Source organism: Pholcus phalangioides, unplaced genomic scaffold (assembly GCF_987345545.1).
Source record: "Pholcus phalangioides strain wild (caught in Gottingen) unplaced genomic scaffold, Ppha-v1.0 ptg000002l_1, whole genome shotgun sequence".
Lineage (NCBI taxonomy): Eukaryota > Metazoa > Arthropoda > Arachnida > Araneae > Pholcidae > Pholcus > Pholcus phalangioides.
Window position 1 is genome coordinate 198958 of NW_028301595.1, and position 24752 is coordinate 223709.

General features: G+C 38.5%; 1 protein-coding gene and 1 long non-coding RNA gene across 2 annotated transcripts in view; both read right to left on the bottom strand.

The window, feature by feature from the left end:
• The window catches only part of LOC149089020 (putative protein phosphatase 2C T23F11.1), an 87556-nt gene that overhangs the window by 51139 nt on the left and 11665 nt on the right, over positions 1-24752 (bottom strand). Inside the window, exon 3 of the mRNA XM_089236686.1 lies at positions 16934-17083. Within this exon, the coding sequence (XP_089092812.1) occupies positions 16934-17083 (150 nt within the window). The remainder of the gene's footprint in view (positions 1-16933; positions 17084-24752) is intronic.
• Positions 298-1497, bottom strand: LOC149089022 (uncharacterized). The gene is made up of 2 exons (XR_016193256.1): positions 1201-1497; positions 298-436 (listed from the first exon to the last, which is right to left on the bottom strand). It is a non-coding gene; the product is annotated as an uncharacterized LOC149089022 (long non-coding RNA).

The window sequence follows — 24752 nt, forward strand, 5'->3', positions numbered from 1 at the left end:
AAAGTTAAAATGAACAATCTGCTATTTCCTGATCTCTGTTAGCCAATGCATACATTTCATGAATTTTTAAATGGTTGAATTTAACTGTAAACAGGGCCATATTATCCTCCAGTCTCCTGTGGGAGATTAAAAAGTGACCTATCTAAATGAAATACAGCAATACAAATTCAATCAATAAAAAGGAAAAAAAAAATCACAATTTTAATTTTTCTTATATACTTCAATAAAATCTTTAAACATGTTACATAACTGTGATGAAAGAATGTTTAAAGAAGTGGGTACTTCTTTGAAGGTTATTGCAGTTTCCTCCTGTGCCTGTATGAGCTCTTCTATAGCATCCTTTTTTTTTTTTTTCTTCGTTGTGGCGTCCTGTTCAATGAAGCTGAGGCTGTTTCCTCTTGATGGGAAGGAACAGTAAGGGATACATCAACAGGACCTGAAATGTGTATTCAAGTGAAGGAGATTTAACAAATAATACCTCATAATCATATCCATTATGCATCAAACTTTCAGACAGTTATATACAATAATGATACAACCCAATGCCATCATGTCACAACTGTATGTGTTATAAGTTTCTGAAAATGCAGAGCAGTCTCAAACCTGGTGGGGGGGGGGGGGGCTATGCATTAAGACGGCACTAACTGGAAGACCACAAAACTCAATCGGAAATGTGTGAAACATTTCTGTATGCCAGAGGTAATAGGCGCAGTATCCCAAAAGTTAAATTTAATGAGATCACAATGTAAAGAAGCTCTTTGCTTGTGAGAAAATGTGACATTGGATGAAGTGAATTTCACATTTTTTTTCACAGTACTCTTGTGAGTCCATGTCTACACAAAAAGAAATGTTGTGGTTTAAATAATCATCCTATGCATAACTGCCACATTAATTCAACCTTCAAAAACCAGATTCAAAAAGGCCTGTTTGGACCGCTGTTAATTTTTGTAACATTCTACCATTGTTTATATAAACCACATAAAAAACAATTACATTAGATTTTTTTTCCTCTGAGAGATGTTGATAAAAAAAAAAATTTAGTTTAAGCGATTAAATGCAATATTTCCTTATTTCGTTTCTGTAATTTTTCTAACATCAGCAGGAAACAAAACTTTTGGTTTTATAAATGAAACATATTTAATAAATTAACTATATTTCATAAATTACAAGGTAAAATTCAACAAACTTTGAAGTACTCACCTTTTTCCAATCCTTCCCATCTTTGTTGGGACCATACGGAATGGCATTTAATATTTTCGCCAGCAGTGACCATGTTGTATTTTTGTCGTGACTTGTGAGGTCAGAGGACAGCTTCCCCTGAATTAAAACATGGCGTTTCTCCAAAAAAATTATCACCTCATACTGAGCGGCGATGGTCTTGGAGCATCGCTTGGGTTGAGCACCATTCATTGCGATAGGGAAAAAAAACACACGGAAGGGACAGAAAGTAAATAAACAGAATGTTTCTGTTGCCACCGGCAGGAAGAACAATTAAAATAAAAAACATAGTAGTTGTCGTATTTCCTTAACATAGCGCTGATTGGTCAGAAGATGAATTACTCTCGAAAAAGCATTTTCGCGTACTTATCGTATCACGTAGTCTGAACGACAATCTTCAACGAGTGGAAAATGGTCGCTCAGAATTATCGCTGAGACTTTTGTCCTTCAGCTTGTCTTTCAGAATTGTCCTTCAGCGAGGGACAGGTTGTTATGAACGACAAGTAGATGGTCGAGCCCCTGGTCTCATTGGAGGTTGTGTCCCTTTGTATACTTTAAATTTTATATTGTTAACTTAAGTATTTCGTTTGCCGGCGGATGGCCGCGTACCTCCGTTGGTAAACTTTCCCGATTGTCATTGGTCACGTTGGGTGAACCTGGCCAGTTCACTTAAATGTTGCCAAACGATAATTTAACTAATTTATAATTAACATTTACACTAATATTCCGAAACTATATGTAAATTATGCCAAAGTTTTCTTTTTGTGACATAATAAGTCTTATTGTTGTGATGTAATATTTTTCTTGTTGTGATGGAGTATTTCCGCGGTCCAAGTATATTTGTTTCCTGATTTGTATATATACAGATTGTGGTTATCGAACGTTCACATTGCATTGCATTACTTTTCACCTCACTCGTTTAACGAGTTCGGTGCTCCGATGTTGTAGCGCAGTGGTGCTAGTTTTTCACTGGTCAGATTTAATGTAACATAATTTCATCTAGCCTTAGGCTTGGAAACGTATCCTGTGATGTTTTTCTAATTTGCATTTTTGTCTCGGCAGGTCCGAACTTACTTTTAATAGTAGCTTTACATATGAGCGATGGCTTGGTTCTTCTAACGCTAGCTAGGTGATGTCAGAAAGGTCTCTATACCTAGAGCTCCTGGTCTAGTTGGTATCACCAACTATGTGAAATAGGCGGGTAGACTACGGCTGTTCTCAACGTCTACCTCATCACGGCCTGATTTCTGATCTCTTGCAGTTCTAGCCCTTCGGCACCCACTGGGCTGACGTCCGATGGTCGTCTCCCCTACAGATTTACGCCACTTGCTTGGCCAGACTCCTCTTGGTTCCGATGTTGTGCTAATTCTAAACAGTGCACCCTGAAATGGGAAACACAGTTCCCAGCCAGCTTCACCCATCTCGGGGCCAGTGAGAATCAGCTTCTGACCGGGTCTACGTCACAGCGGACGTCCTCTTCAAAACCGAAACTTAGTGCCTCACCTCTAGTCGCTTGCTGAAGTTCCGGACCACCTCCAGATAAGTGCAATACATGAAAAAGTCTCTGTAATATATTTAAATGTTTTTTTTATTTAATGTCAAACTAAGTTTTTAATATTGTTAGTAAATTCTTGAATTAATATTGTAACAATGTTTAGCTTTTGGTAATTGAATAAATAAATGTCTTGATTTGAATTCTGGTATTGAATTATTTCCTTGTGCTGTCAAAAAACTTGAAGATAAAAATAGAATCTGGGAGTGCACTAAACACGTTGCATATACATGAAAGTACAATATTTTACCTTCATGCTATCAGTGGGCTATGGACCACTTTGGGGTCAATAACATCATGAAATTCTTCAATGTGCAATAGTATAGACCTAGTATTATAGACCCTGGCCAGGTCTCCAATTGTTTGTGTTGCTGCCAGATATCATACATCATTGTTGTGAAATATTATTTTATTCTGAATGGTTATGCAAATTAGTTGTCTGTCACCTTAATATACTGTTACGAGCTTTCGACGATAGATGGCGCGATTTGTTCGATAGAAATATCGATTCCGCAATATCGATGATACAGGTTTCGGTTATGAGCAAGAAGGTCCAATTGGCGGAGACTGGCAGGGTGTGTAGAGAAAAATCTAGAAAGTCCCCCCCCCCTCCATACGGTAGCACCGCCGACTAGGAAACTGTGAAATAGAATTTTGTGGAATGTTCTTTTTCTCGAAGTTTCTATCCGGGTTATAAATACCGTGGCGCTCACAAGATGGCAGATTGAGAGAGACTCAGAGAGGCTAGACAGGCTAAAAGAGACTCGAATAGACAGACTCTATTGCTGAAGTCAGTTGTGTTTAAACTTTGTGAGAAAGTTGTTAGCTCTTTGATTACGTTGTAAATACGTGTAAATTGCTGTTCTGTAAATAAATCTGTGTTTGTCCGTCGAACCGCTTCTTGTTTTGCAACATCGAAGTCTTGTGGAAAATTATCCACAACAATACAAATTTTTCACAGCCACCAATCCCACATCTTGATTTGCCACGATGGATGCTGGGAAACTTTTCATTCAAATATCAGCAGTGCGCTGGAAATCGACACATTTCATACGTTTCAACATATTTGTTCTAGCACCAGTTCCAGAGAAGTTCTGCCCTGAGGGCTGTACGCCAGGTCGTCTCTCAATCAGCAACATGTACTGAGGATTCCATAGCATGCTTCGGCACTGCTATAGTTACTTCGCCTGAATCTTTCTCTCATATGAAGTGAACTTGCCGTGGATCAGTGGTTCTCAACTTTTTTTGACTTGCAGAACCCTTTTAAGTAAAAAAATTATATGGCAGAGCCCTGTAGGCCAATTTTTTAATTATTCATCTAAGTTACTGATTTATTTTTACTATTTAAAAATATTTATAATTTTTTTAAAATTTTACTGGTTTTTTTTATATTTTCCTCGAGTGGCTGCGGAGCCCCTGGAGAATGCACAAGAAGCCCCAAGAGCTCCGTGGAGCACCGGTTAAGAATCGCTGCCATAGAGGACAATGTAGACAGATAGCATGTTGTCCTTGGACTCATCAACTCTGGTTTCCTGCTGTATCTGTACTGCTGGGAGATGGCCAGACTGTTCTTGTAAACCTAGAAGTTGTAATTGTCGTGGCAATGTGAAGCATGTCACGATGGACTGAACCGGTGAGAACAAACCATTTTGTTGAACTTTCAATACTAAGTTTTTAAGGAGAAATTTTTTGCCAAGATAATCAAGTCTAAACCTTTTGTTATGAAAAACTTAAAAATTAATATTGCTAAATAAATGTTAACCGACTGACGGTTCTGCACGTATATGTACGTGTGAAGTTGATGCTTTCCAAACGGTCTAGGCCGTATTTTTACGTGTGAACTTTTCGACTTCCAAATGGTCCTGGCCGTAAATATACTGCCTTGCTTTCCCCCCCATAAAGAATCACTAAGCTGGCTTAGCATACGCCCTTCTCTTTTCTCCACAAAATGACCATTGTACTTGCAACAGCGCTGGGCGTTGAAAACGACAAAATGGCTTCTGCCTCTTCGGCGGGAGGGGACAGTTTTCAATTAACTTAGCAGATAGACGTTTGACAAGCAGCTCTCGAATAGTCAGTTCAAAGAAGCCTTAATCCTTTTGTAAACGAAGAGGAATTTTCAGAAAGTATAAAAAAGGCTGCTCTTCAGCAAGAAATGCCCCACCTAAAAGGCATGTCTTTATCTTATTATAGAAATTCTTATCGCTTGATTGTAGGATATGTACTGGCATTCACTTTTATTTTGGCATGAAAAAAAATTACATCGTATTAAAACTCATTGACTGCGAAACACTAAATGCAAGATAGAGATAAACAGGATTCCCCCCCCCCCCCGAATTGTGACATCCTGGCTTTACAGTGATTTTAATTTTTTACAGTATAGGCGACATTTTTTAATTTTATTTTTCATTTGTTTATCTTTACCTCTTTATCACTACTCAAGTACGATACGGCTGAACCTCAATTATCCGATGTGATTGGAAAGCCCTACATCAGAAAACCAAAAAAATACAGTATCACGTTTATTTACGCAGAGCATAATTGATACCAGTGTTTCTTATCTCCTTCACCCTACCCCCTGTAACCCTCTTTGGACCATGTTTTCTTCTCACTTCTTGCTTTCTTGGCCCCCCGCCTTTGGCTGAACCTCAATTATCCGATGTGATTGGAAAGCCCTACATCAGAAAACCAAAAAAATACAGTATCACGTTTATTTACGCAGAGTATAATTGATACCAGTGTTTCTTATCTCCTTCACCCTACCCCCTGTAACCCTCTTTGGACCATGTTTTCTTCTCACTTCTTGCTTTCTTGGCCCCCCGCCTTTGCCTGGGCCCCTAACCTCACCCAGCAGACTTAACCACATTTCTAAGTATACAAACTATTTTCTTTTTGAAAAAATTTATAGTGGAAGCGAAAATTTTATAAACAAAAACTGTCATAGTGTCTGTCAAGACTGTTTCTAGAGTCCAGTGAGCTTCCCTCTTGTGAAGGTTATACGCTGGGCAGTGATGCCAAGATCGCTCCAACCCACCCCCTCCCGCGTGCAAAGTGATATTCGAGAAGGGGGGTTCAGTATTTCGATGGAAGTAACAGCTTACATATTTACATACTTTCGAAAATTATTGTGTGCCAGAATTTTATCATGTAGGCCCCATGAAGACATTACACCCCCCGGACTATGCCTGGATCAGCCCATACTTGTGAACCAGAGTTGGGCGAACGTATGCGCATCACATTTGTGGTAAGGCGTACATAACATGTATGAAATTCTATTAGCTTTGCAAACTATGCCATGCTAATGTTCAGTGAAATCGAGAATGCAGCTCATTTGCAATACCTAAATCCACGCATGTATTCAATCTCTGCAACATTTCATTGCTTAGTTGATAATTTTCAGCTAGTACCAGTACTTGTACAAATATATACATTTTTATATCACTGTTCAACGCTTCGCTGAGCAATGCTCTAAAAAATAAATAAGGCAAGGGGACTCGTGTGTGGCTTTTTTTTTTTAATTTCATCGGTTATAGTAAGAATTTAAAAAAAACAGTTGGAAGTGGAAATAAATATAAGCATGTTATCAAATTTTTGACCGGTCATGAGTAAATTCGAACTTTCAAGCAGGATAAACCTGTAACCCAGCGATTCTCAACCGGTGCTCCATGTGCACTTCTCAGCGGCTCCGCGGTGATTCGAGGAAAATAAAACAAATCAGTAACTTTGATTGATAAATAAAAAATAAGAGGCCTACAAGGTTCTACCATAAAAAGTATGTGCAAAAAGTGCTCCTCGAGTGAAACAGGGCTCCGCCATAGAAATTATATACTGAAAAGGGCTCCCGAGTAAAAAAAGGATGAGAACCGCTGCTGTAACCGTTCATTAAGTTTAAAAACCACAGAAAACGAACTTCGGTAGACCACCACTCTGCCGCCAGTGAGGTATAAACCTGGATGCTCGTGATGAGAGCCTAGAATGATGTCCACGTGACGACACAGTAGCTCTAGAATATACTAAGTGGCCACGGGTGAAAATCCAGTAAAAAAGTATTGTGCTGTAAAAGCTGAGGCGCTGAGCAACGGCTTATGATTAAGCATTCCGTACAACAAAAAAAAATGTGCAGCTCATCTATCAATTCCTCACATTTATGTGACAGGACATGATAAGTTTGTACGTGCTGATCAAGCACAATGCCTCAACATTGAACGAAAAAAAAGTACATTTAAATTTAAAAATAAAATACAATTTTTTTATTGTATCTTTTGGTCATTTATCACACTTCTTATAAAATGTGTGCTCATTGTACAAACGAAACATCCAAATGGTTGACTGACTTTTTTTTTTTCCATCTAAGATAGTGATCTGGTGGCCCAGCCATTAGATACGTCGGAAGAGTTACGAAACCGTGGGTGCTTGACTTGAGCTTTACATGGAAACTATTGATCCCTGAATGAATTTTTGGGGTGCTCAGATCAGTGGTACAGAATACTGTAGGTACTCGAGAACTCACTGCACCCTCTGGCTTCACCCCCACTGCCAGTCATCCCCCTAAATGCCAGAATTTTACTTATATATTGTGGAATCTTGACTAAGTACTGCACTCTCAGTTCCCTTCCCCCAACCCACAAGAAATTTCTGGCTACGGCTCTTCCAATAGCACCATTGTCCACATAATAGAAAGGTCTTACAGGTCTTGAGGTCAAATAACCTAACATAACATTTATTTGCACAATAATGTTTTTAGGAAGAAATTTAACGATCAAACGGGCCACAGCAATTGAATTCAATTAGTGAGAAAAACTAATTTCTTAGTAAAATAATTACCGTACTCCCCCACATTAGCTGGCATGCCGGGAAACAGTGAAGCAGACCAGCATGCTGAAAATATCCGTATTTTCCGGAATGCCGATAAATTCGATTCACGGATTCTGGAAAATTCTTGAATATCTTTATTTTTTATTAATTTCTTATCAGGAAAATAGATTATACACATCCACGGAGCCAACAATGATGGCTCTTACTGGATGTTAGTGAAAACAAACAGTTTAATATTTAATATTAGAATGAATAACTGAATGGGAGGAAGAAGGAAATGAAACATTTCAGAGAGAATCAAAAATATTGTTCAATGTCGGTACTGCAATTAAAAGAAGGTAAAATTTGATTAGTCTTCTATACATGTGTATGAACAGGGCCGCAACTAGATGCTTGGTCACTCGGGGCAAGCGCGCATTTTTACGCCCCCTTGTAATGGTAAAGGAGAGGTTTCAGAATGAAATTTACACCCCCTCGGGTTCAGCGCACGGGGTACGAGACCCGCCTGCTCCCCCTAGTTGCGGCCCTGTGTATGAATGAAGGCTGACAGTTGAATTCATATCAGATGGCATAGAGTTATAAAATTCAGGAACTATGTAAATAAAATACTTTCTTTTCAAAGTTTTATGAACACAAGATAATGCATAGATTCAATTTATTCCTGAGGAAAAACGAGACAATTTAATATTTAAAGAAAACCGATTTTTGAAAATGAGGAAGTGTGATTTAGAAAAATATATACATATATATCAACTTTATTCGGAAAATCCACTGATTCAGCTGAATGCATGCTGTGATCCTATTATAACTTCACTTTTTCCGGCATGCTGAAAGTGGCCAAGACCACAACATACAAAAAGCTGGTGCCCCTCGTGTTTTACGGCATGCCGGCCAATGCGTGGGAATACGGTAAGTTTATTGACATTTTCGGGTAAAATAATTTGGTAGTTGTTCAAATCAGCGCTCGTGTGTAATCATTTCCATTTTGCCCAGATCTTTACTTGAAAGTAAAAAATACGTTGGCAGAGGAATGGGAAAAAAAGACGAGCTCACAAATAGCCAAGTATTGTACTTAGTTTGAATCCTTTTACGAGAGAACACACCTTTTCTTTTCCTCTCCTACAAAGAAGCATTCAACAGTGGGCGGAACAAAAATTTTAAACCACACAACACTAAATCCGATATCCCGCTGTTTGTACGGGGGGAAGGAAAAATTGTTGGATTTTTTTCGAAGCAGTTTTGTGACAATTACCTGAACCTTTTTCAAGTAGATTTTCTCAACACCCTCAAACCGTCAGTCGGTTAAAGTGGAAAATTTAAGTGTTTGTCTTTTATTGTTGTCATCCGTTCAAACGAATAAATGTTGGAAAACACTAAAAATAATCCGGGTATGCAAATGAAATGTTGCATGAGAGACAATGACTGGAAGAGCTTATTTTTTTCACCAAATTAGCAAAACCAGATGTATTACCAAGCTTTAAAGGAGCTCCATTAATACAAATTAAATGAAGTTTCTCTTTCTAATCAAAATTTTGTCTGTCAAAAAATGTTTTCATTTCAAAAACATTAATAGCCGTTTTAATAGTCCAACAAATCGGACTGATCAAGTCTACCTCCAACCCTAAGCAAACCATCAGAATCCAGAAATGGATTCAGAGATCTTACCTTGCTATTCGTAGAGACCAGAATACCTTTGGACAAATGAGAAATTTCACCTGAGAATTCTTTTGCCTGTGCTAACTTTACCAATAGTTTTCTTGCAGTATGGAACTCCAGAGGTGAAACAGGTCCTACAATTTTATATTGTGAGCCTTTCGAGTTGGCAACATACCTAAAAACAAAACTCGAAATTCTAATAAGTTTAGAAAAATTATTAGTAACATTCAATAGATCATCCAGGAAATCTTTTTTATTTACAACAGTTAAATTAGAGTCTTTCAAAATCTTAATTTCTTTCAAGTATTGAGAGTCAGTAATATTGTCCCAAGAAAGTTCAGGCATCTCAGCTTCCATCATCACTGCTTGAGGTCCAGTCCACCAGATCTCTCTTGCAATCAAGTCCACCAGATCTCTCTTGCAATCAAGTCCACGAGAAATTAAATCTGCTAGATTAAGATCAGATGGAAAGTGACTCCACTGGAAAGTTTGAGTGAGCCTTTGGATACGAGCGACTCGATTGGCCACGAAGGTCTTGAGTTGATGTGGTGGCTTATGTATCCCCGCAAAAGCTATAGTAGAGTCTGACCAAAGCTTCACTTCATCTATTTTGAGTTTAAGGGCTGAGAGACACTTCTGTGTTAACTGTGTGAGTAGTAGGCAAGCAGAGAGTTCTAGCCAAGGTATAGTCAGTCTTTATAAGAGATATGCGAGACTTGCTGCACAGAAGACAACTGGCCACCGTGTTATCTTGAGAAATGCTCTGAGGATATGCAGCAGCTCCATATGCTGCTTCTGAAGCATCAGCATATCCATGCAATACTAATTTGACAGGGCAAGTTGTCACAACACATCTCAGAATTTTGATGTCTTTTATCAAGTAAAGAGACAAAACAAATTTATGCCAGTCTTCAGCTAGAGATTTAGGAAGGACTTCATTCCAGCCTATCTTGAGAAGCCAAAGTCTTTGTAGAAAAATCTTTGCTTTTGAAATGACTGGCCCAACTAATCCCAAAGGATCGAAAATATGTGTGATTTCTGAGAGCACTGCTCGTTTGGTGTAACTGGTAGCTATTCTTGCGTTAGTCTTGAAGGTAAATGCATCAGTTGAAGTACTCCAATTCATGCCCAAAGTTTTGACACTCTTTTCTTCAGAATGAGACTTGAATGGATATACCATATGTCACAGTCTGTAAATCGTAAATCTTGACAGGGTCACTTGAGCTCTTTCCAAAGAATTCTTTGCAAGTGAGTTTGAGAAGAGTTCACTTTAATTTCCCTAAACATCTTACATATATCTGCAGAGCATGCATACAAATGCCTTCGAAATCTCAGTATGATTGAAAATAAATCCTCCATTTAGCAGAAAATCATTGAGCGAGTACCTATTGGTAGATTTAGCACTTGCGTTGAAAACAACAAGCAATTCTGAGCTAACATTTTCAGATTTGTATACCCCATGATGAGGCAAAAAATAATATGTTGTAGTTGTAGAATCCTGATTCATTTTTTCTACCATGTGGTGCAATTCCTTATGTTCATTCATGAAATCACAATACAATTTTTTCATTGATGGATTTCTATCCAACCTTCTCCAAAGTTGGTTTAACTTCAAAGTGGCTAGATCCTTGGAATCCACCAATGGAATAGAATCCGAAACATCTGATTTCATCTTCACCACACAGTGCCCATCATTCATTCTATAATGAGTGGCTCGAAAATGTTGATCACAATAGTTCAACTCTTCACTCGCGGGTGGTTTGATGTCTTCCACTGACTCGATCTCCCAAAAAGACTTGATTGAATCATGCAATGTATCCATGGTCAAAAAACAGTTTTGATTTGCATCGCAAAGTGACAGTCTTTTGGAAAGGTGAATGCTGCCCGTAACCAAGTACCCAAAACTACTATCAACAAAAGTTTGTTATCTTCCAGACGAATTCTGTTCGATTTCAGGAACTGGAAAAACACTTCTGCCCCCAGTAGCAGTTGAACTTTGTTTGCTTATGAAAATTGGGGTCTGCCAGAGAAATGTTATCCAGAATATTTATCCGTGTAACATCTAGATATTTAAATGGAGTAACATCTGTTATTTTTGGCACAATTAACAAATCTATACACCACTGGTTTTCACCCATGCGATCCAAAATCCGGGCAGAAATCCGAGATTTTACATTGAACGCAAAGTCATTCAACCGACTTATCGGAACACACTTTTTCTTTTTTCAATTTGAGAAGAATGGCTGCTTCACTAGCAATGAAATTCGATTGAGCAGCAACATTTGAATTTGCTTTTGCACAACACAACCATATGCAAAGTGCACAGAAAATTTATGCATAGCTTGTGTTTTTTTGCTGCACAAAAAAACTGCTCTTGTTCATGGGCAATTCTTTAAATTTAGGGCAGTTATAAATTGCATGTAATTGATCCTTGCATATTATACAATTCTTAGTTTGGAAACTTTGCAATAGCCCTTTCCGTTTGGTTGGAACACTCTTGCACAATAAATTGAGCACCTGGCTCCTTTTCTCCAGAAACTGAAGGAATTCATCTAACGTAGAAATTTTCTGACCTCCCATAGTCAGCTCAAATTGCGTGACAGTATTTTTGTCTAATTTCTGCATAATCAGATTAAATAATATAAGATCTGACAGTTTATTTTTATCGAAATCTAATTGCTTTAGAGCTCTTAAGTTTCTGTTCACAGTGGCTACAAGATCCTTCGTGTGACATTTTAGGAAAGTTTATTATATTTTGAATGTAAGTGTCGACAAGAATACGACAATTTTCATACCTCTCTGCCAACGCTTTCAACAATGACTGATAAAAATCATCTGAAGTCTCTATGTACTGAGCACGACCTTTGAGACATGAACGCAGTGATTGTCACTTAGTTGGGGATGACGACTCATAATACTTTGAAACTTTTAATTTAAAATTTTTAAAGCTATTAAAAATTTCTATATTGCCATCGAATGTAGGCAATGAAACTGTCGGTAAGGACAAACCGGTTGGCTTTGAATGTTCGAGATAGTAAAGCTAATGCCGATGAAAAGAATGACTATAGGCATTAGACAATGAAGTAATGTAAGTAATTAAACTTATCTGATTCCTTTCAATCCGCTCTTCTAGTTCCAATAGCTGTCTGTCGATGGCAGGAAGTTCCGCATCTTCGGCTACACCATAGTAGCTTTCACGGAGCTTGGCAACCTCTGGAACCATTTTCCAAAGACTTTCCAACTTCAAGTCCAATTGCGCGAGAAGAGGTTGCAGCTGCACGCCAACTCCATCATCGGGTTCAACTAGCGATTCCAAGAAATGTTCCAACAATATCAGTTTCGCCTTCAATGACCCGCACTGACGATTCAACTGCAGTAACGCCATTGTCGAAAATTCAGGATCTCTGGAATCCAGGACGAAAATGCATGGACTGAATGTCCTGTCAATAGCTTGTGTGGGGCTCAAAAAGGTGCGTAAACGAGAACGAAACCCTTACAATAAAAAGACACAAAAACACCACCTTCTCACACGGACACGTCTGTTAGACTGACTTTTTACACAACTACAAACAATATTTACAAAAAGAACAAAAAAGAAAGGGAACAAAAAGGCACTCTTTCATCGCTGAGGTTACATACATACTTACGTACGTGGCGTTGTAGAGAGAGGGAGAAAAAAACTAATAATACGTGTATGGAACAGAAGCAGGTGGCTCTACTGCACAGGTATCATCCTCTCTATTTGACAAGCTCACTCTATGAAATTTTGGAAATTATTGGAAATTAAGGCAAGTGGTGAAGTGCATGAACGAGAAAAATGTATTGTCGGGTAATCAGCATGGGTCCTGGAAGAGGAAGTCATGTGTGACTAACCTCCTTTGCTTCTAGGATTACGTGACTAAAGATTCGGGTAAGGGCAAAATGTAGCTGTTGTTTACCTCGAATTCCAGAAGGCATTCGATTGGGTCCAACATGGTAAACTCATGAAGCGTTTACACGAGATTGGGGGCAACTTGCTCAATTGGATAGGATCATGGTTGAGAGATAGGCCACAATGGGGTATGGTGAACGGGGAATTCTATGATTGTGCAGGCGTCACAAGTGGAGTTCCTCAAGGAAGTGTCCTTGGCCCCATACTTTTTCACATTTTATTGATAAACTTGATCAGGATATCGATTGGATTGCTAGCAAATTTGCAGATGATGTGAATCTAATTGGGGTAGTTGGGAAACAAAGCAATAGGAAGTTGCCTCATATCAACTTAAACAGGATTTCAGAAGGGGCAAATGAATGGAGCCTGACATTTAGCGTTGCCAAGTGCATGGTTGCTCACTTTGGTTCAAACAACAATTTTTTCTCAACATTTCTCTTACGAGTTGAATGGTGTTTACTATACTGGATGCAACTAGTGTCACCGATTTGGGAATTCTTATTGATGAGCGGCTTAGGTTTTCTGAACATTGTTCGCCCTGGACTAAAGTGGTTTTGGTGACCATACCTACAGAGGGACAGACTTGGTTGAAGGGATGCAGATAAGAGCTACGTATGTCCTCTTTGGCACACACGGCTTGAGTTATGAAGAGAGATTTCATTTATTGAATATGTTTACATTGGATGAACGCAGGTGTCTGGAAGATATGATCATAGTGTTAAAAATTTCCAACAGCTGGATAGGATAGACCAGCGGTTCTCAACCTTTTTTCACTCTCTGAGCCCTTTTTAAGTAAAGAATTCTATGGCGGAGCCCCGTAGGCCAATTTCTTAATTATTTATCAAAGTTAATGATGTATTTTTACTATTTAAAAATACACTGCTGGCTACCGTAAATGCAACACCCTGAAGGAAGCATGCAAATAATATGAAATTTACAACATGCATTAGCGGAGGTGAGATATGCAAATGATTAGAATTTCAGCGCAGACGCACATCACGCGCGCCTGTGGCGCCACTTCAAAGCGCTATTTAAGGCTTGGAGATTTCGACGATTTGAAGTACGGCAATTGTGTTTTTCTTGTGGTTTTTTCAAAAAAACGATCAATCATGCCTTGTAGAAAACAGCGATCATCTTTTGATCAAGTATCCGAGTTCGACAGAGGAAGGATAGTGGCCTACCGAGATTGTGGATTATCTTGCAGGGAAATTGGTAGTCGTGTTGGACGAAACCAAACAACTGTAATACGGATATGTGATCGTTGGATGCAGAAGGGTACAACGGACCGACGTGTTCGATCGCATCCACCTCAGTGCACCACTTCACGTGATGACAGGCGTATTGTGCGTATGGCAGTGACGGATCGCTCAGCCACATCACGAACCATAGCACAGCACATTCAGTCTATACCGCATCATCCAGTGTCTGTGCGTACCATTCGACGCCGTTTACAGCAGAGTGGTCTGTTCGCAAGACGTCCATTGCTTCGTCTACCCTTGACGCAGAACCACAGACGTCTCCGCCGCCAATGGTGCGATGAAAGAAGGATGTGGACGGCACAATGGAATGAAATTGTCTTTACTGACGAGTCACGCTTCTGTCTGCAACACCACGATGGTCGGATTCGAGTCTGGAGACACCGTGGAGAGAGGATGCTGAACAGCTGCGTTATGCACCGCCACACTGGTCCTGCACCGGGTATTATGGTATGGGATGGTATTGGATATCACTCTCGCACTCCTCTAGTACGCATTGCCGGTACTTTAAAAAGCCAGCGCTACATCTCCGAGGTGTTGGAGCCAGTTGTCCTTCCTTACCTTCAGGGCTTGTCCACAGCCATATTTCAACAGGATAATGCACGACCACACGTGGCACGCATTGTGCAAAGATTCTTCGTCAATCGCCAGATTGAATTGCTTCCCTGGCCAGCTCGATCTCCGGATCTTTCGCCGATAGAAAACATGTGGTCCATGGTTGCTCAACGATTGACCCAGATTACATCCCCAGCTGCCACACCAGATCAACTTTGGCAACGCGTGGAAGCTGCTTGGTCTGCTGTACCCCAAGAACACATCCAGTCTCTTTGAATCAATGCCGAGGCGTGTGGCAGCGGTGATCTCCAACAATGGCGGCTACTCTGGCTACTGATTTTGGCAGGAACCACACTTCACAGAAGTCTATAAATTTAATCATTTGATGCTTGGTCAACATGTTATCTACAAAATAAATATTGTTGCGATATCTCTTGTCTTTCTTGGTGTTGCAATTTGGGTGGCCAGCAGTGTATTTATAATTATTTTTTTAATTTTTTTTCGAGCGACCACGGTGTCCCTGGAGAGTGTATAAGGAGCCCCAACGGCTCCGCGGAGCACCAGTTGAGAACTGCTGGGATAGTAGTTTCCCAACCTTTTTTGCCCCATCGCCCCCTTCTTCAGAAATTTTCTTCTCCCATCGCGCCCCAAATCAATCTAACCCATAGGAACCTATGTTATACCCGCCGTAGCTTCCACCGCCCCCCAGGGGGCATTAACGCCCACGTTAAGAATAACTGGGATAGACCATGAATTACCAATACGTCGTCAATACTGCTTTTACAAGGGGACACTAGTATCAATTGGTGAGGGACAATGCAAGGTTATGGTGTCGCAGGGAATTTTTCTCTAATAGGGTTGTTAATAAATGGAATAGCTTACCCCCGGAGGTAGTAAATTGTAACACAATTGACATGTTTAAAAAGAAATACGGAAAACATGTTGGGGTAAATCGAGGAGCTATACATACTTAGAATAAGACAACCATAAGTATTCTTTATGGGCATTGTATAATATTTTATCCTGTATATATTGTTTCTAGTTATTGTAATTGTATTTTTAATTGGTTTGTTGTATTTTAGAAATATATGACATCCATATGTGGGCATCTTTTTCCACCTCGTTGGGCATTTTGCCTGTTGTGGTTTTGTATTTCTAATGCAAAATAATGTACTAAAATATTAAAATATGCCTGAATTCTGAAAATCATACAAAATACCCTAAAATTTACTAAAAAAATCAAGAAAAATACCTTAAAATTAATAAAAATCATGAAAAATGCCTTAAAATTAATGAAAATCATGAAAAATGCCTTAAAATTAATGAAAATCATGAAAAATGCCTTAAAATTGATGAAAATCATGAAAAAATGCTCTATAGTGTAAAAATATCCAGATATTCAAAATACATAAAAAATATGCAGTCACACAAATCCTAGCCCTACTCACCATCCTCCATCTTTGAACAAAGAACTGGTTTTGGCATTCCAAGTGATGCCTAATCATTAAAAAAAGTATGACAGAGAGGGAACAACAATTTACTACAGCAATAATACTGACATCACACTTATGCTCAAAGATGGCAGATGAGTGAGCATGGGGTTTTCAAGGAGCCCTAGCTAAAGTATTCCTGTGTATTAAAAAATTTTTGTGACTTACCAGCTTTGCTGTGTAAGTCACAACTGTGTAAAAAAGAATAAATGGATTCATAACATTCAGCTATTTAAATAATATGTAGTACTAATAAACTTATTTTAAATGTTTTATTTAGCAAGAATTGTGTGTGTTAATATGCACATTCGATGCTGGATTTTATGAGCTATTCCTATGGTCTTAAACAATGTTCCATTTGAGTTTATAAAAAAAAGAATCACTGGCTGTGTGTGTATATGTATTAAATGCTGATTTGAAAAACACTGTCACAATTATTTTAAAACTTTGAGTTGCTTACTATACAATGGATGTGTTGCGATTTTTCTGTGCAGGTTGTTACCAGCATACTGGGCTACTTTCGCACCACCGTGCCCATCATATACTGCAAAAAATGATGCGTCTTTATCATCTGCTAATGAAAGCAAATGAGTATGAGCATCTTCCATATCTGACAAATTCATTAAGGAATATATATATTACAAATGAACGGATATAAATGTTCAGTAGGAGCTATGGACATTTTCCATACACATAAAACATCTTATTGAAAGTAACAGTTTCCTGATTTAACAAGGTACATCAAAACCTAAGCTCGATGGAAATTTTAGAAATACAGAAGTGCTGGAACGTGGTGAATTTCAGTACAGTGATTATGAAAAAAAATCTGTGCTCCAATTATGACTACTCTTTAATCCAAAAAAAAACATTTTTTGTCATTAGTTTACACATTTTAATAATTGCCAAATTTTTATTTGAATAAAAACACATTTCTTTCCCGTATTATAATTTTGCAATTATAGACATTTCATTAATTTCCTTTATTCTATGCACTTTCTGAACAAATAGAAATATCAGCTGAAGAAATATTTCAAACCAGTTTAATTTATTTCAAAGTTGAAATTTTAAAAAAAGAAAAGTTGTAGGGGTGAATTTTCACTCAATATTCTGAGAATATTCTCGAACTAAAGTTGTCATTGGGGAGTGATTATACCAAAAATTGTTTTGTTGTAAATGTTTCAGGCAATGAAAACTAATTTATATTTCACAATATACACGAAATTAGTAAAAAAATTTAAATTATTTAAAAGAAAAATGAATATTCTAGTGGAACCACTTCCACCATTTATTGGCAAAGAAAAACTTAAAATTTAAAATGGCAAATTTTCTTACCAAACGGCGTTAATGGGTTAAATGTATACATGAGTTGGTGTTTAAAAAATGTTGATCTTAAAAAAAAAAAAAGAGAGAGAGAAAAAAAAGCAGAAGCTGTACTATAGCATACAGTACTTTTATTCTTGAATAAATATATAGATGCTATACGATGTGTTTCAAAAAATGAAGATTATACAAATAGCGTGACGATGAGAGAGTGATTGAGAAGAGATGGGGATGGGATTGATGGTGTGAACGACAGGGAGGCACTGATAGCTTTCACCTGCTTTTCTAATGATTTTACTCAAGCAATTAAGGGAAAATGCCGTTGCCCACCATTACAAAGCAAATGGTCAAGCTCGCCCCTCTTTTGCAGTAACATCCCAAAAGTTAAAATGGTTTAAGTTCAGCCAAGGGAGTCTAATAGTTTATTACACCAGTTACTCATTATAGGGCTTAGGCAACTCTAACCTAGTCTCTTTCAAGCTGAAATTACTGTGCAATAGCAGGAGTGGAAAATGAAAATTTGATTTTTGCAGCATGAAAATTATTTCCGTAGCAGCAAAAATGTTGTTTTTGTAGCAGCGTTTATCAGTTTTGTAGCACTTAAAATTTTGGCAGTAAATAAAATACACAGTTTTTATACGAATACAGTCAAACCTCGTTAATGAGTCACTCTTACTTGGGACAGCAAAAAGATGACTTAGTAAGCGGAGTAAGCCATAGCTGTGCCAATTCCAATTGGGAGTTCCAAAAAGTGACCCAGTAAGCGGAGTGACGTGCTAACCGGGTGACGCACTAACAAGGTTTGACTGTATATGCAGTAGCATACACAGGATTACTTTTTACTTCAAAAAAAGTTATTTTAGCTCAGAAGGGGGTGTCCCCCCCCCCCCAAGGCACAAAATACATAGAGATTTTCTCTAGAAGAAATATTTTTGTATTTTTCAAATTTTTAAATCAGAAAAAAATTTTGAGACTTCTTGATATTTATATATATATTTCTACATTCTCTACAATATCAACAAATGAGAGTAACACATATGGTGTTTTAGATTTCAAAAATAATTTGAAAATGAGTGTTTTAGATTTAGCTTGTAGACTTGGTAATCACTAAAGGAGAGGCTTAAAACTCATTAAAAAAGTCGTTATTTTTCTTGTTTTTGCTGCTGATGCAAATCTAAAAAAGTAGTGCTTTTGTTCTCTTCATTTTCATACATTTTTGAATATATGTTTGATCATGCTTCTTTTACCAAAATTTACTCATTTCATATTTAAAGTGATAAGTGTTGCTTTTTAAGTTCACTCTTGATCATTATCTCAGTGAGCTTCAACATACTTTGATATGACTTCTTTTCCTGGGTCATTCTTAGAATATAGGCTAATAGTGATTAAAACTATAGACTTGAATTATTTTTAACCTAAACTACAGAATTAAATTATTTTTGATTTAAACTACAGAATAATGATTAAACTACAGAATAATGATTAAACTATTAGAAATTCAAGAGAATGGTTATATTTTAATAAAAAATTCAATCCGAGTACATTTGTTTTCACTCACTATTTTTTAACTGATTTGTGATTGCTCCATGTCTTTTATTTTCGAGCATCTTTAACAGATTTTCAGTCTCTCGTTTTACTTCCAAGTTCTCTATTATTCATTCTCTTGATATGCCATTTCTTTTTACGTTATTCACCAGCATGTTTATTATTCAATGGAAAGTGGTTTCCAGATGAGAATTAATTAAAATTACTTTGTCTAGACCATAGTTTCCCAACTTTTTTTTTGTCCCATCGCCCCCCCCCCCCAATGCAATCGAACCCATAGGATCTTATGTTATACCCGTAGCTTCTACCCCAGGGTTTAAGCTACGGTGGAAGAAAATCATGGAATGCGAAAGAAGTAGTAGCCACTTTCGCAAAAATGCGTACAGGAGGTACGAAATGAGGGGACATCCAGCCATCAATCATTACATTAGCATTGTAGCATTTTGCTAAAGCTTTTCCCACCATTTTCACTTTTTTGCAAAAGGAATTTTTTATTTAGCTTAAACACTGTTTTAAACCTCTGGAACATTCCATTGCCCCCCAGGGGCGTTAATGCCCACGTTGGGAATCACTGGTCTACACCATCGTTGTGGTTGATTTCAAAGGAACGAAAAGATAATTCATGTAAGTTTTGCGCTTGTTATGTGTACAAATGTTGCTATCTATCTTCCAAATCAAAAATTAGAATGAAAATGAAAATTTTTTCTGCAAATTTTCAAACTATGATGCAGAAACCACTGTAATTTACGATTCATTTCATCTAGCTAGAACACAACTCAGATAGTATAAAATAAATATATGTGTAAGGTGATGAAGTAAAGTGAATATAAAGCCCAGGATAAAAGTTTTAATGACTGAACTGCATATGCTATCTCTCACCGTGGTATATGTGAATCTGCGAGTTTTCTCCAGATAATTTTACTCATGTGGCTTATATGCCAGAGAGGCACCAAAATGATGTCTTGCACAGGTGATAATCTCAAGCATTCCCTGCTCCTACAACATTACAAATATTCAATCATTACACTTCACTCACAATTTGAAGTATAGATGGCAGCACTGAAATATCATACACAACACTAGCTACACACTCAGACTGTTAGGTGTGCACACTCACTTTGTTCCAGACTCTGCCACGATGCTGGGCTGGAAGAGATGTCGGCAATGGGATAAGTCCGGTGACAGAGACCCTGGCGTTCATTCATTCATTGCTCCTTCATGTGATTGCGTGCTCAGGGAATATTATACATTTTTTAAATAAAGGGACCCATAAAAAATTGTGGCCCGAGTGTCACAGAAATTAACGACCGACGCAAATCACATTCTCAGATGTGGAAGCCCCTAGCTTGCAGTATAAATTCTCTATCTCAAAGCACTGTAACCTGCATGGGATGACCGTTAAAAAAAGGACGGGTCTAGGATGATTTATTTCATAGGTTCATTATATCATCTCGTATTTCATGATGCAGACCAATGTTTCTCATAGCATTCAGATCTTGGAAGGGGCGATGACCGCCCTATGGAACTGTATCTGTTTTAGAATCCAATCGGCTATAAACTGTAGATCCCAATGCAATTACCCCTGATATGCAGAATATGATAATGATGTGACAAAAATGGTCACTGTAGATGCACGGGATGCTAGCGTGTTACCATATTATTTTCATTATCAGAGTGTCTACCACATACCCAAAGAAAAGCTTTGAGAAATTTTGTTGACCTCTGCTTGTCTGCCTAAATAAGCTTCACTGGAATCTTACATCAAATACCTTTCAAAACAACCACGACCATGGTCTAGACCAGTGATTCTTGACATTTTTTGACTCGCTGAGCCCTGTAGGCATATTTTTTATTTATCAAAGTTACTGATTTACTTTTACCATTGAAAAACATTTTTTTTTCCAAATTTACAGTTTTTTATATCTTCTTCGAGCGGCTGAAGAGCCCCTGTAAAGTTCACACTGGTCTAGACAAAATAATTTTAATTAATGCGCAGCTGGAAACCATTTTCCATCGAACACTAAACATGCTGGTGAATGCAGTAAAAGGAAATGAGATATCAAAAGAATGAATAGTAGAAAATGAATAAAAGAAGACTTGGAAGCAAAACGAGAGACTGAAAATCTGTTAAAGATGCTGGAAAATAAAATACATGGAGCAATCACAAATCAGTAAAAAATAGGGAGTGAAAACAGATGTACTCTGATTGAATATTTTGTAAAAATAAATCAAAGGAGTTGACTTTTTTTTTTGGAAAAAAATAACTGAAAACAGTGATTGAAAGGTTTTTTGTTCTGCAGATCAGCTGCAATTTGCGTAGTTTCGTCCCATTTTATACGTTGTCTGAAGCCTAGGCGCCAAATTGTGGGGGAGGGGGCCTCAGCCGATTTCATTTGCAGCCGAATGAATTAATGAACGCCAGAACTTTGCCACCGGACTTATCCCATTGCCGAGATCTCTTCCAGCCCAGCTTCGTGGCAGAGTCTGGAACACTTTATTCAGTGTCAAAAAAAAAACATACAAACTGTTTTACAACATATTTTCCCCCGGACAATTGGGTACTGTCGCGATTAACAAATTTTGTGATTACAGACGAGATGGGATTAGGAGTTGGAGAAGTTTCGGGGTTTAGTTAAGACGAATGTACACATATTAGGATGGAGGTATGTTTTAAAAGCAATTGAGCGCCCCCCCCCCATGCCATCTCATCTGTTCATTTGCGGCCCCAAGAAATAAAATTGCGGAGAGGACAAATTAAATCATCAAAAAGTCAGCTTCTATTGTAATGAAACTTCAAAGTTTCTTACAGGAAAATTTTATTTTTGGCACAATGTGGCGAAAAATTGTGGAAGAAAAGAATTTCTGCATTTTTGTAACAGAATGTAGCAAATGAAGGGAAATTGCAGAAGAATGTAACAGGCATTGGAAATTGTTGCAGTTTGTAGCAATTATAGCAGATTCCCCACCCATGGAGTATGGGCAAAATGAATGGGGCATGGCGTTTAGCGTTGACAAGTGCAGTGTTGCTCATTTTGGTTTGAACAACCCACGGTTCTCTTATGAGTTGAATGGTGTCACTATCCTGGATGCAACTAGGGTCACCGATTTGGGAATTCCCATTGATGAGCAGCTTAGGTTTTCTGAACATTGTTCAGCGGTAGTAAAAAACCCAAAGTAGAATGCTTGGTTTCATTTCCAAAAAGGTCTTTTCGCATTCTCCCAAAGACATTTGCGGAGTCACCACACACAGCCACAGCTTCGGAATAAACAATTTAATAATGTAATAATTTATTACGACAACACAAACATAATGATTATCTTGGTTAATAAAAAAGGAAGGCAGACATAGAAATTTCGAACCTCACGCTTTCATGTGTAGTGACTCTCTGCTGCTGCTGTTTTCCAGACGGTCGTCTCCAGTACTCGGGATCACATGACACTCTCGAGGTCGTTGACCTGACTTTTGGGGGTCGTCTGCATGGGACACCACACACTCCCTCCCCAGTGATCACGAGTAGTAAGAGATGATCGTGTACTATGGAGCAGCATCAGTGATTATGAGCACTGTACACGATCTGGAAAATGGAAACAGTACATCCAGAACGAGTGGTTTGAAGTTGTTTCACAGCAGAATCAGTTGTGAGTCTGTCAGACGGAACTGCAGTTGGTGCGTTTGGAGACACGGGCACCGGCTCCACCGTCGGATTCACGAGAAATGCCGGTTTAAGCCGATCGACTGACACTGACACTGTTGTTCCTCTAATGTCCACGTTGAACACTTTGTCGGTCCGGCTGATCACTCTGTATGGTCCTTCAAATGGCTGTTCCAGAGGACGGTTCACCCTATCAGTTCTTTTACGAAAACGTGAGTAGTAGTTTTCAAATCATGGTGAACAAATGAAGGATGTCCTCCATGCCGTTTGATTGGTCGTGGCTGGAAAGCTTGGACGTGAGTTCTCAGCATTTGCAGAAACTCGGAAGCGTCAGTTGAGTTGGAATTAGCTTGTGCTTGGAAAAACTCACCAGGTAATCGTAAAGTTTCTCCGTATAGTAGTTCTGCAGGTGTGCACCCCAAATCTTGTTTCAGAGAGCACCGAAGACCGAGTAGAACTGTAGGTAATGCTTCAGTCCATTTATGGGTTTGGTTGCATTTCAACATGGCTTTGAGAGGGCGATGCCACTCTTCCAACATACCGTTCACCTGTGGATGGTACCCAGTCGTCCTGACCCGTTTTGCTCCAATGAATTTGAAAAGCTCCCGGAATAGCTGCGATTCGAATTGGCAGTTGTTACTGTTAAAGGTGTGCTGTATCGAGAAACCCAGGTGGAAAGAAAAGCTGTAGCTACCGTTGTTGCTGTGATGTCGCGGATAGGTACCGCTTCTGGCCATCGTGAAAACCGGTCTATCATTGTTAGGCAATAAGAATATCCATCGGAAATGGGCAGTGGGCCAATGATATCCAAATGAATATGTTGAAATCGTTGGGAAGGTTCCACAAACGATTGTAGTGTAGATCTCGTGTGCTTGTGCACTTTGGATCTTTGGCATGGTTTTTTGTCAATTTAGTACAGTCTTTAGCTAGACATGGCCAAATGAATCACTTTCTGACCAAATCAATAGTACGTCTAATTCCTGGGTGCGAGAGTTTGTGCATATTCCAAAACACATCATATCGAAATTTTTCTGGAATATAAGGTTGAACTGCACCTGTTGACAAATCGCAGTAGAGCGCTTTAGCTGCGTCTGGAAGAAATACTTTCTTCAGTTGCAAAGCTGATTTGCTCTCTAAGAGTTCCTCTAGTTCTTTATCCCCCTCTTGTTGCTCAGCAATGGCAGTAAAATCGAGAGGTCCAGGAACTGAAATTGCTGTTATGCGTGATAAGACATCAGCGGAAATATTTTGCGATCCAGGAATATGGCAAATGTTCATTGTGAACTGCGATATATAATCTAAATGCCTTAGCTGTCTAGGTGAGCATTTTTCACTTTTTTGTCAAAACGCATAGCACAGTGGTTTATGGTCACTGAAAAGTATAACTCACGAGCTTCAAGCATGTATCTGAAAAATTTTATGGAAGAATATGCGGCAAGAAGTTCTTGATCATATGCGCTATATCGTATTTCGGTGGGTGAAAGTTTGCGTGAGAAAAAACCTAGCGGTTGAAGACCATTGTCTGTCACCTGGTGCAGTGCACCACCTATAGCATAGTCGGAAGCATCTACGTGTAGAGCTAATTGGGCAGACGGGGATGGATGTGCCAGCAATGCGGCATCAGCTAGTAACTTTTTGCAATCTTCAAATGCTTTCAAAGTTGATGTAGACCACATAACTTTTGTTTTGTCTTTTCTTTTTTTTCGTAGAACCTTTCAATAGATCATGCAGTGGCGCTTGTGTCTCAGCTGCATAAGGTAG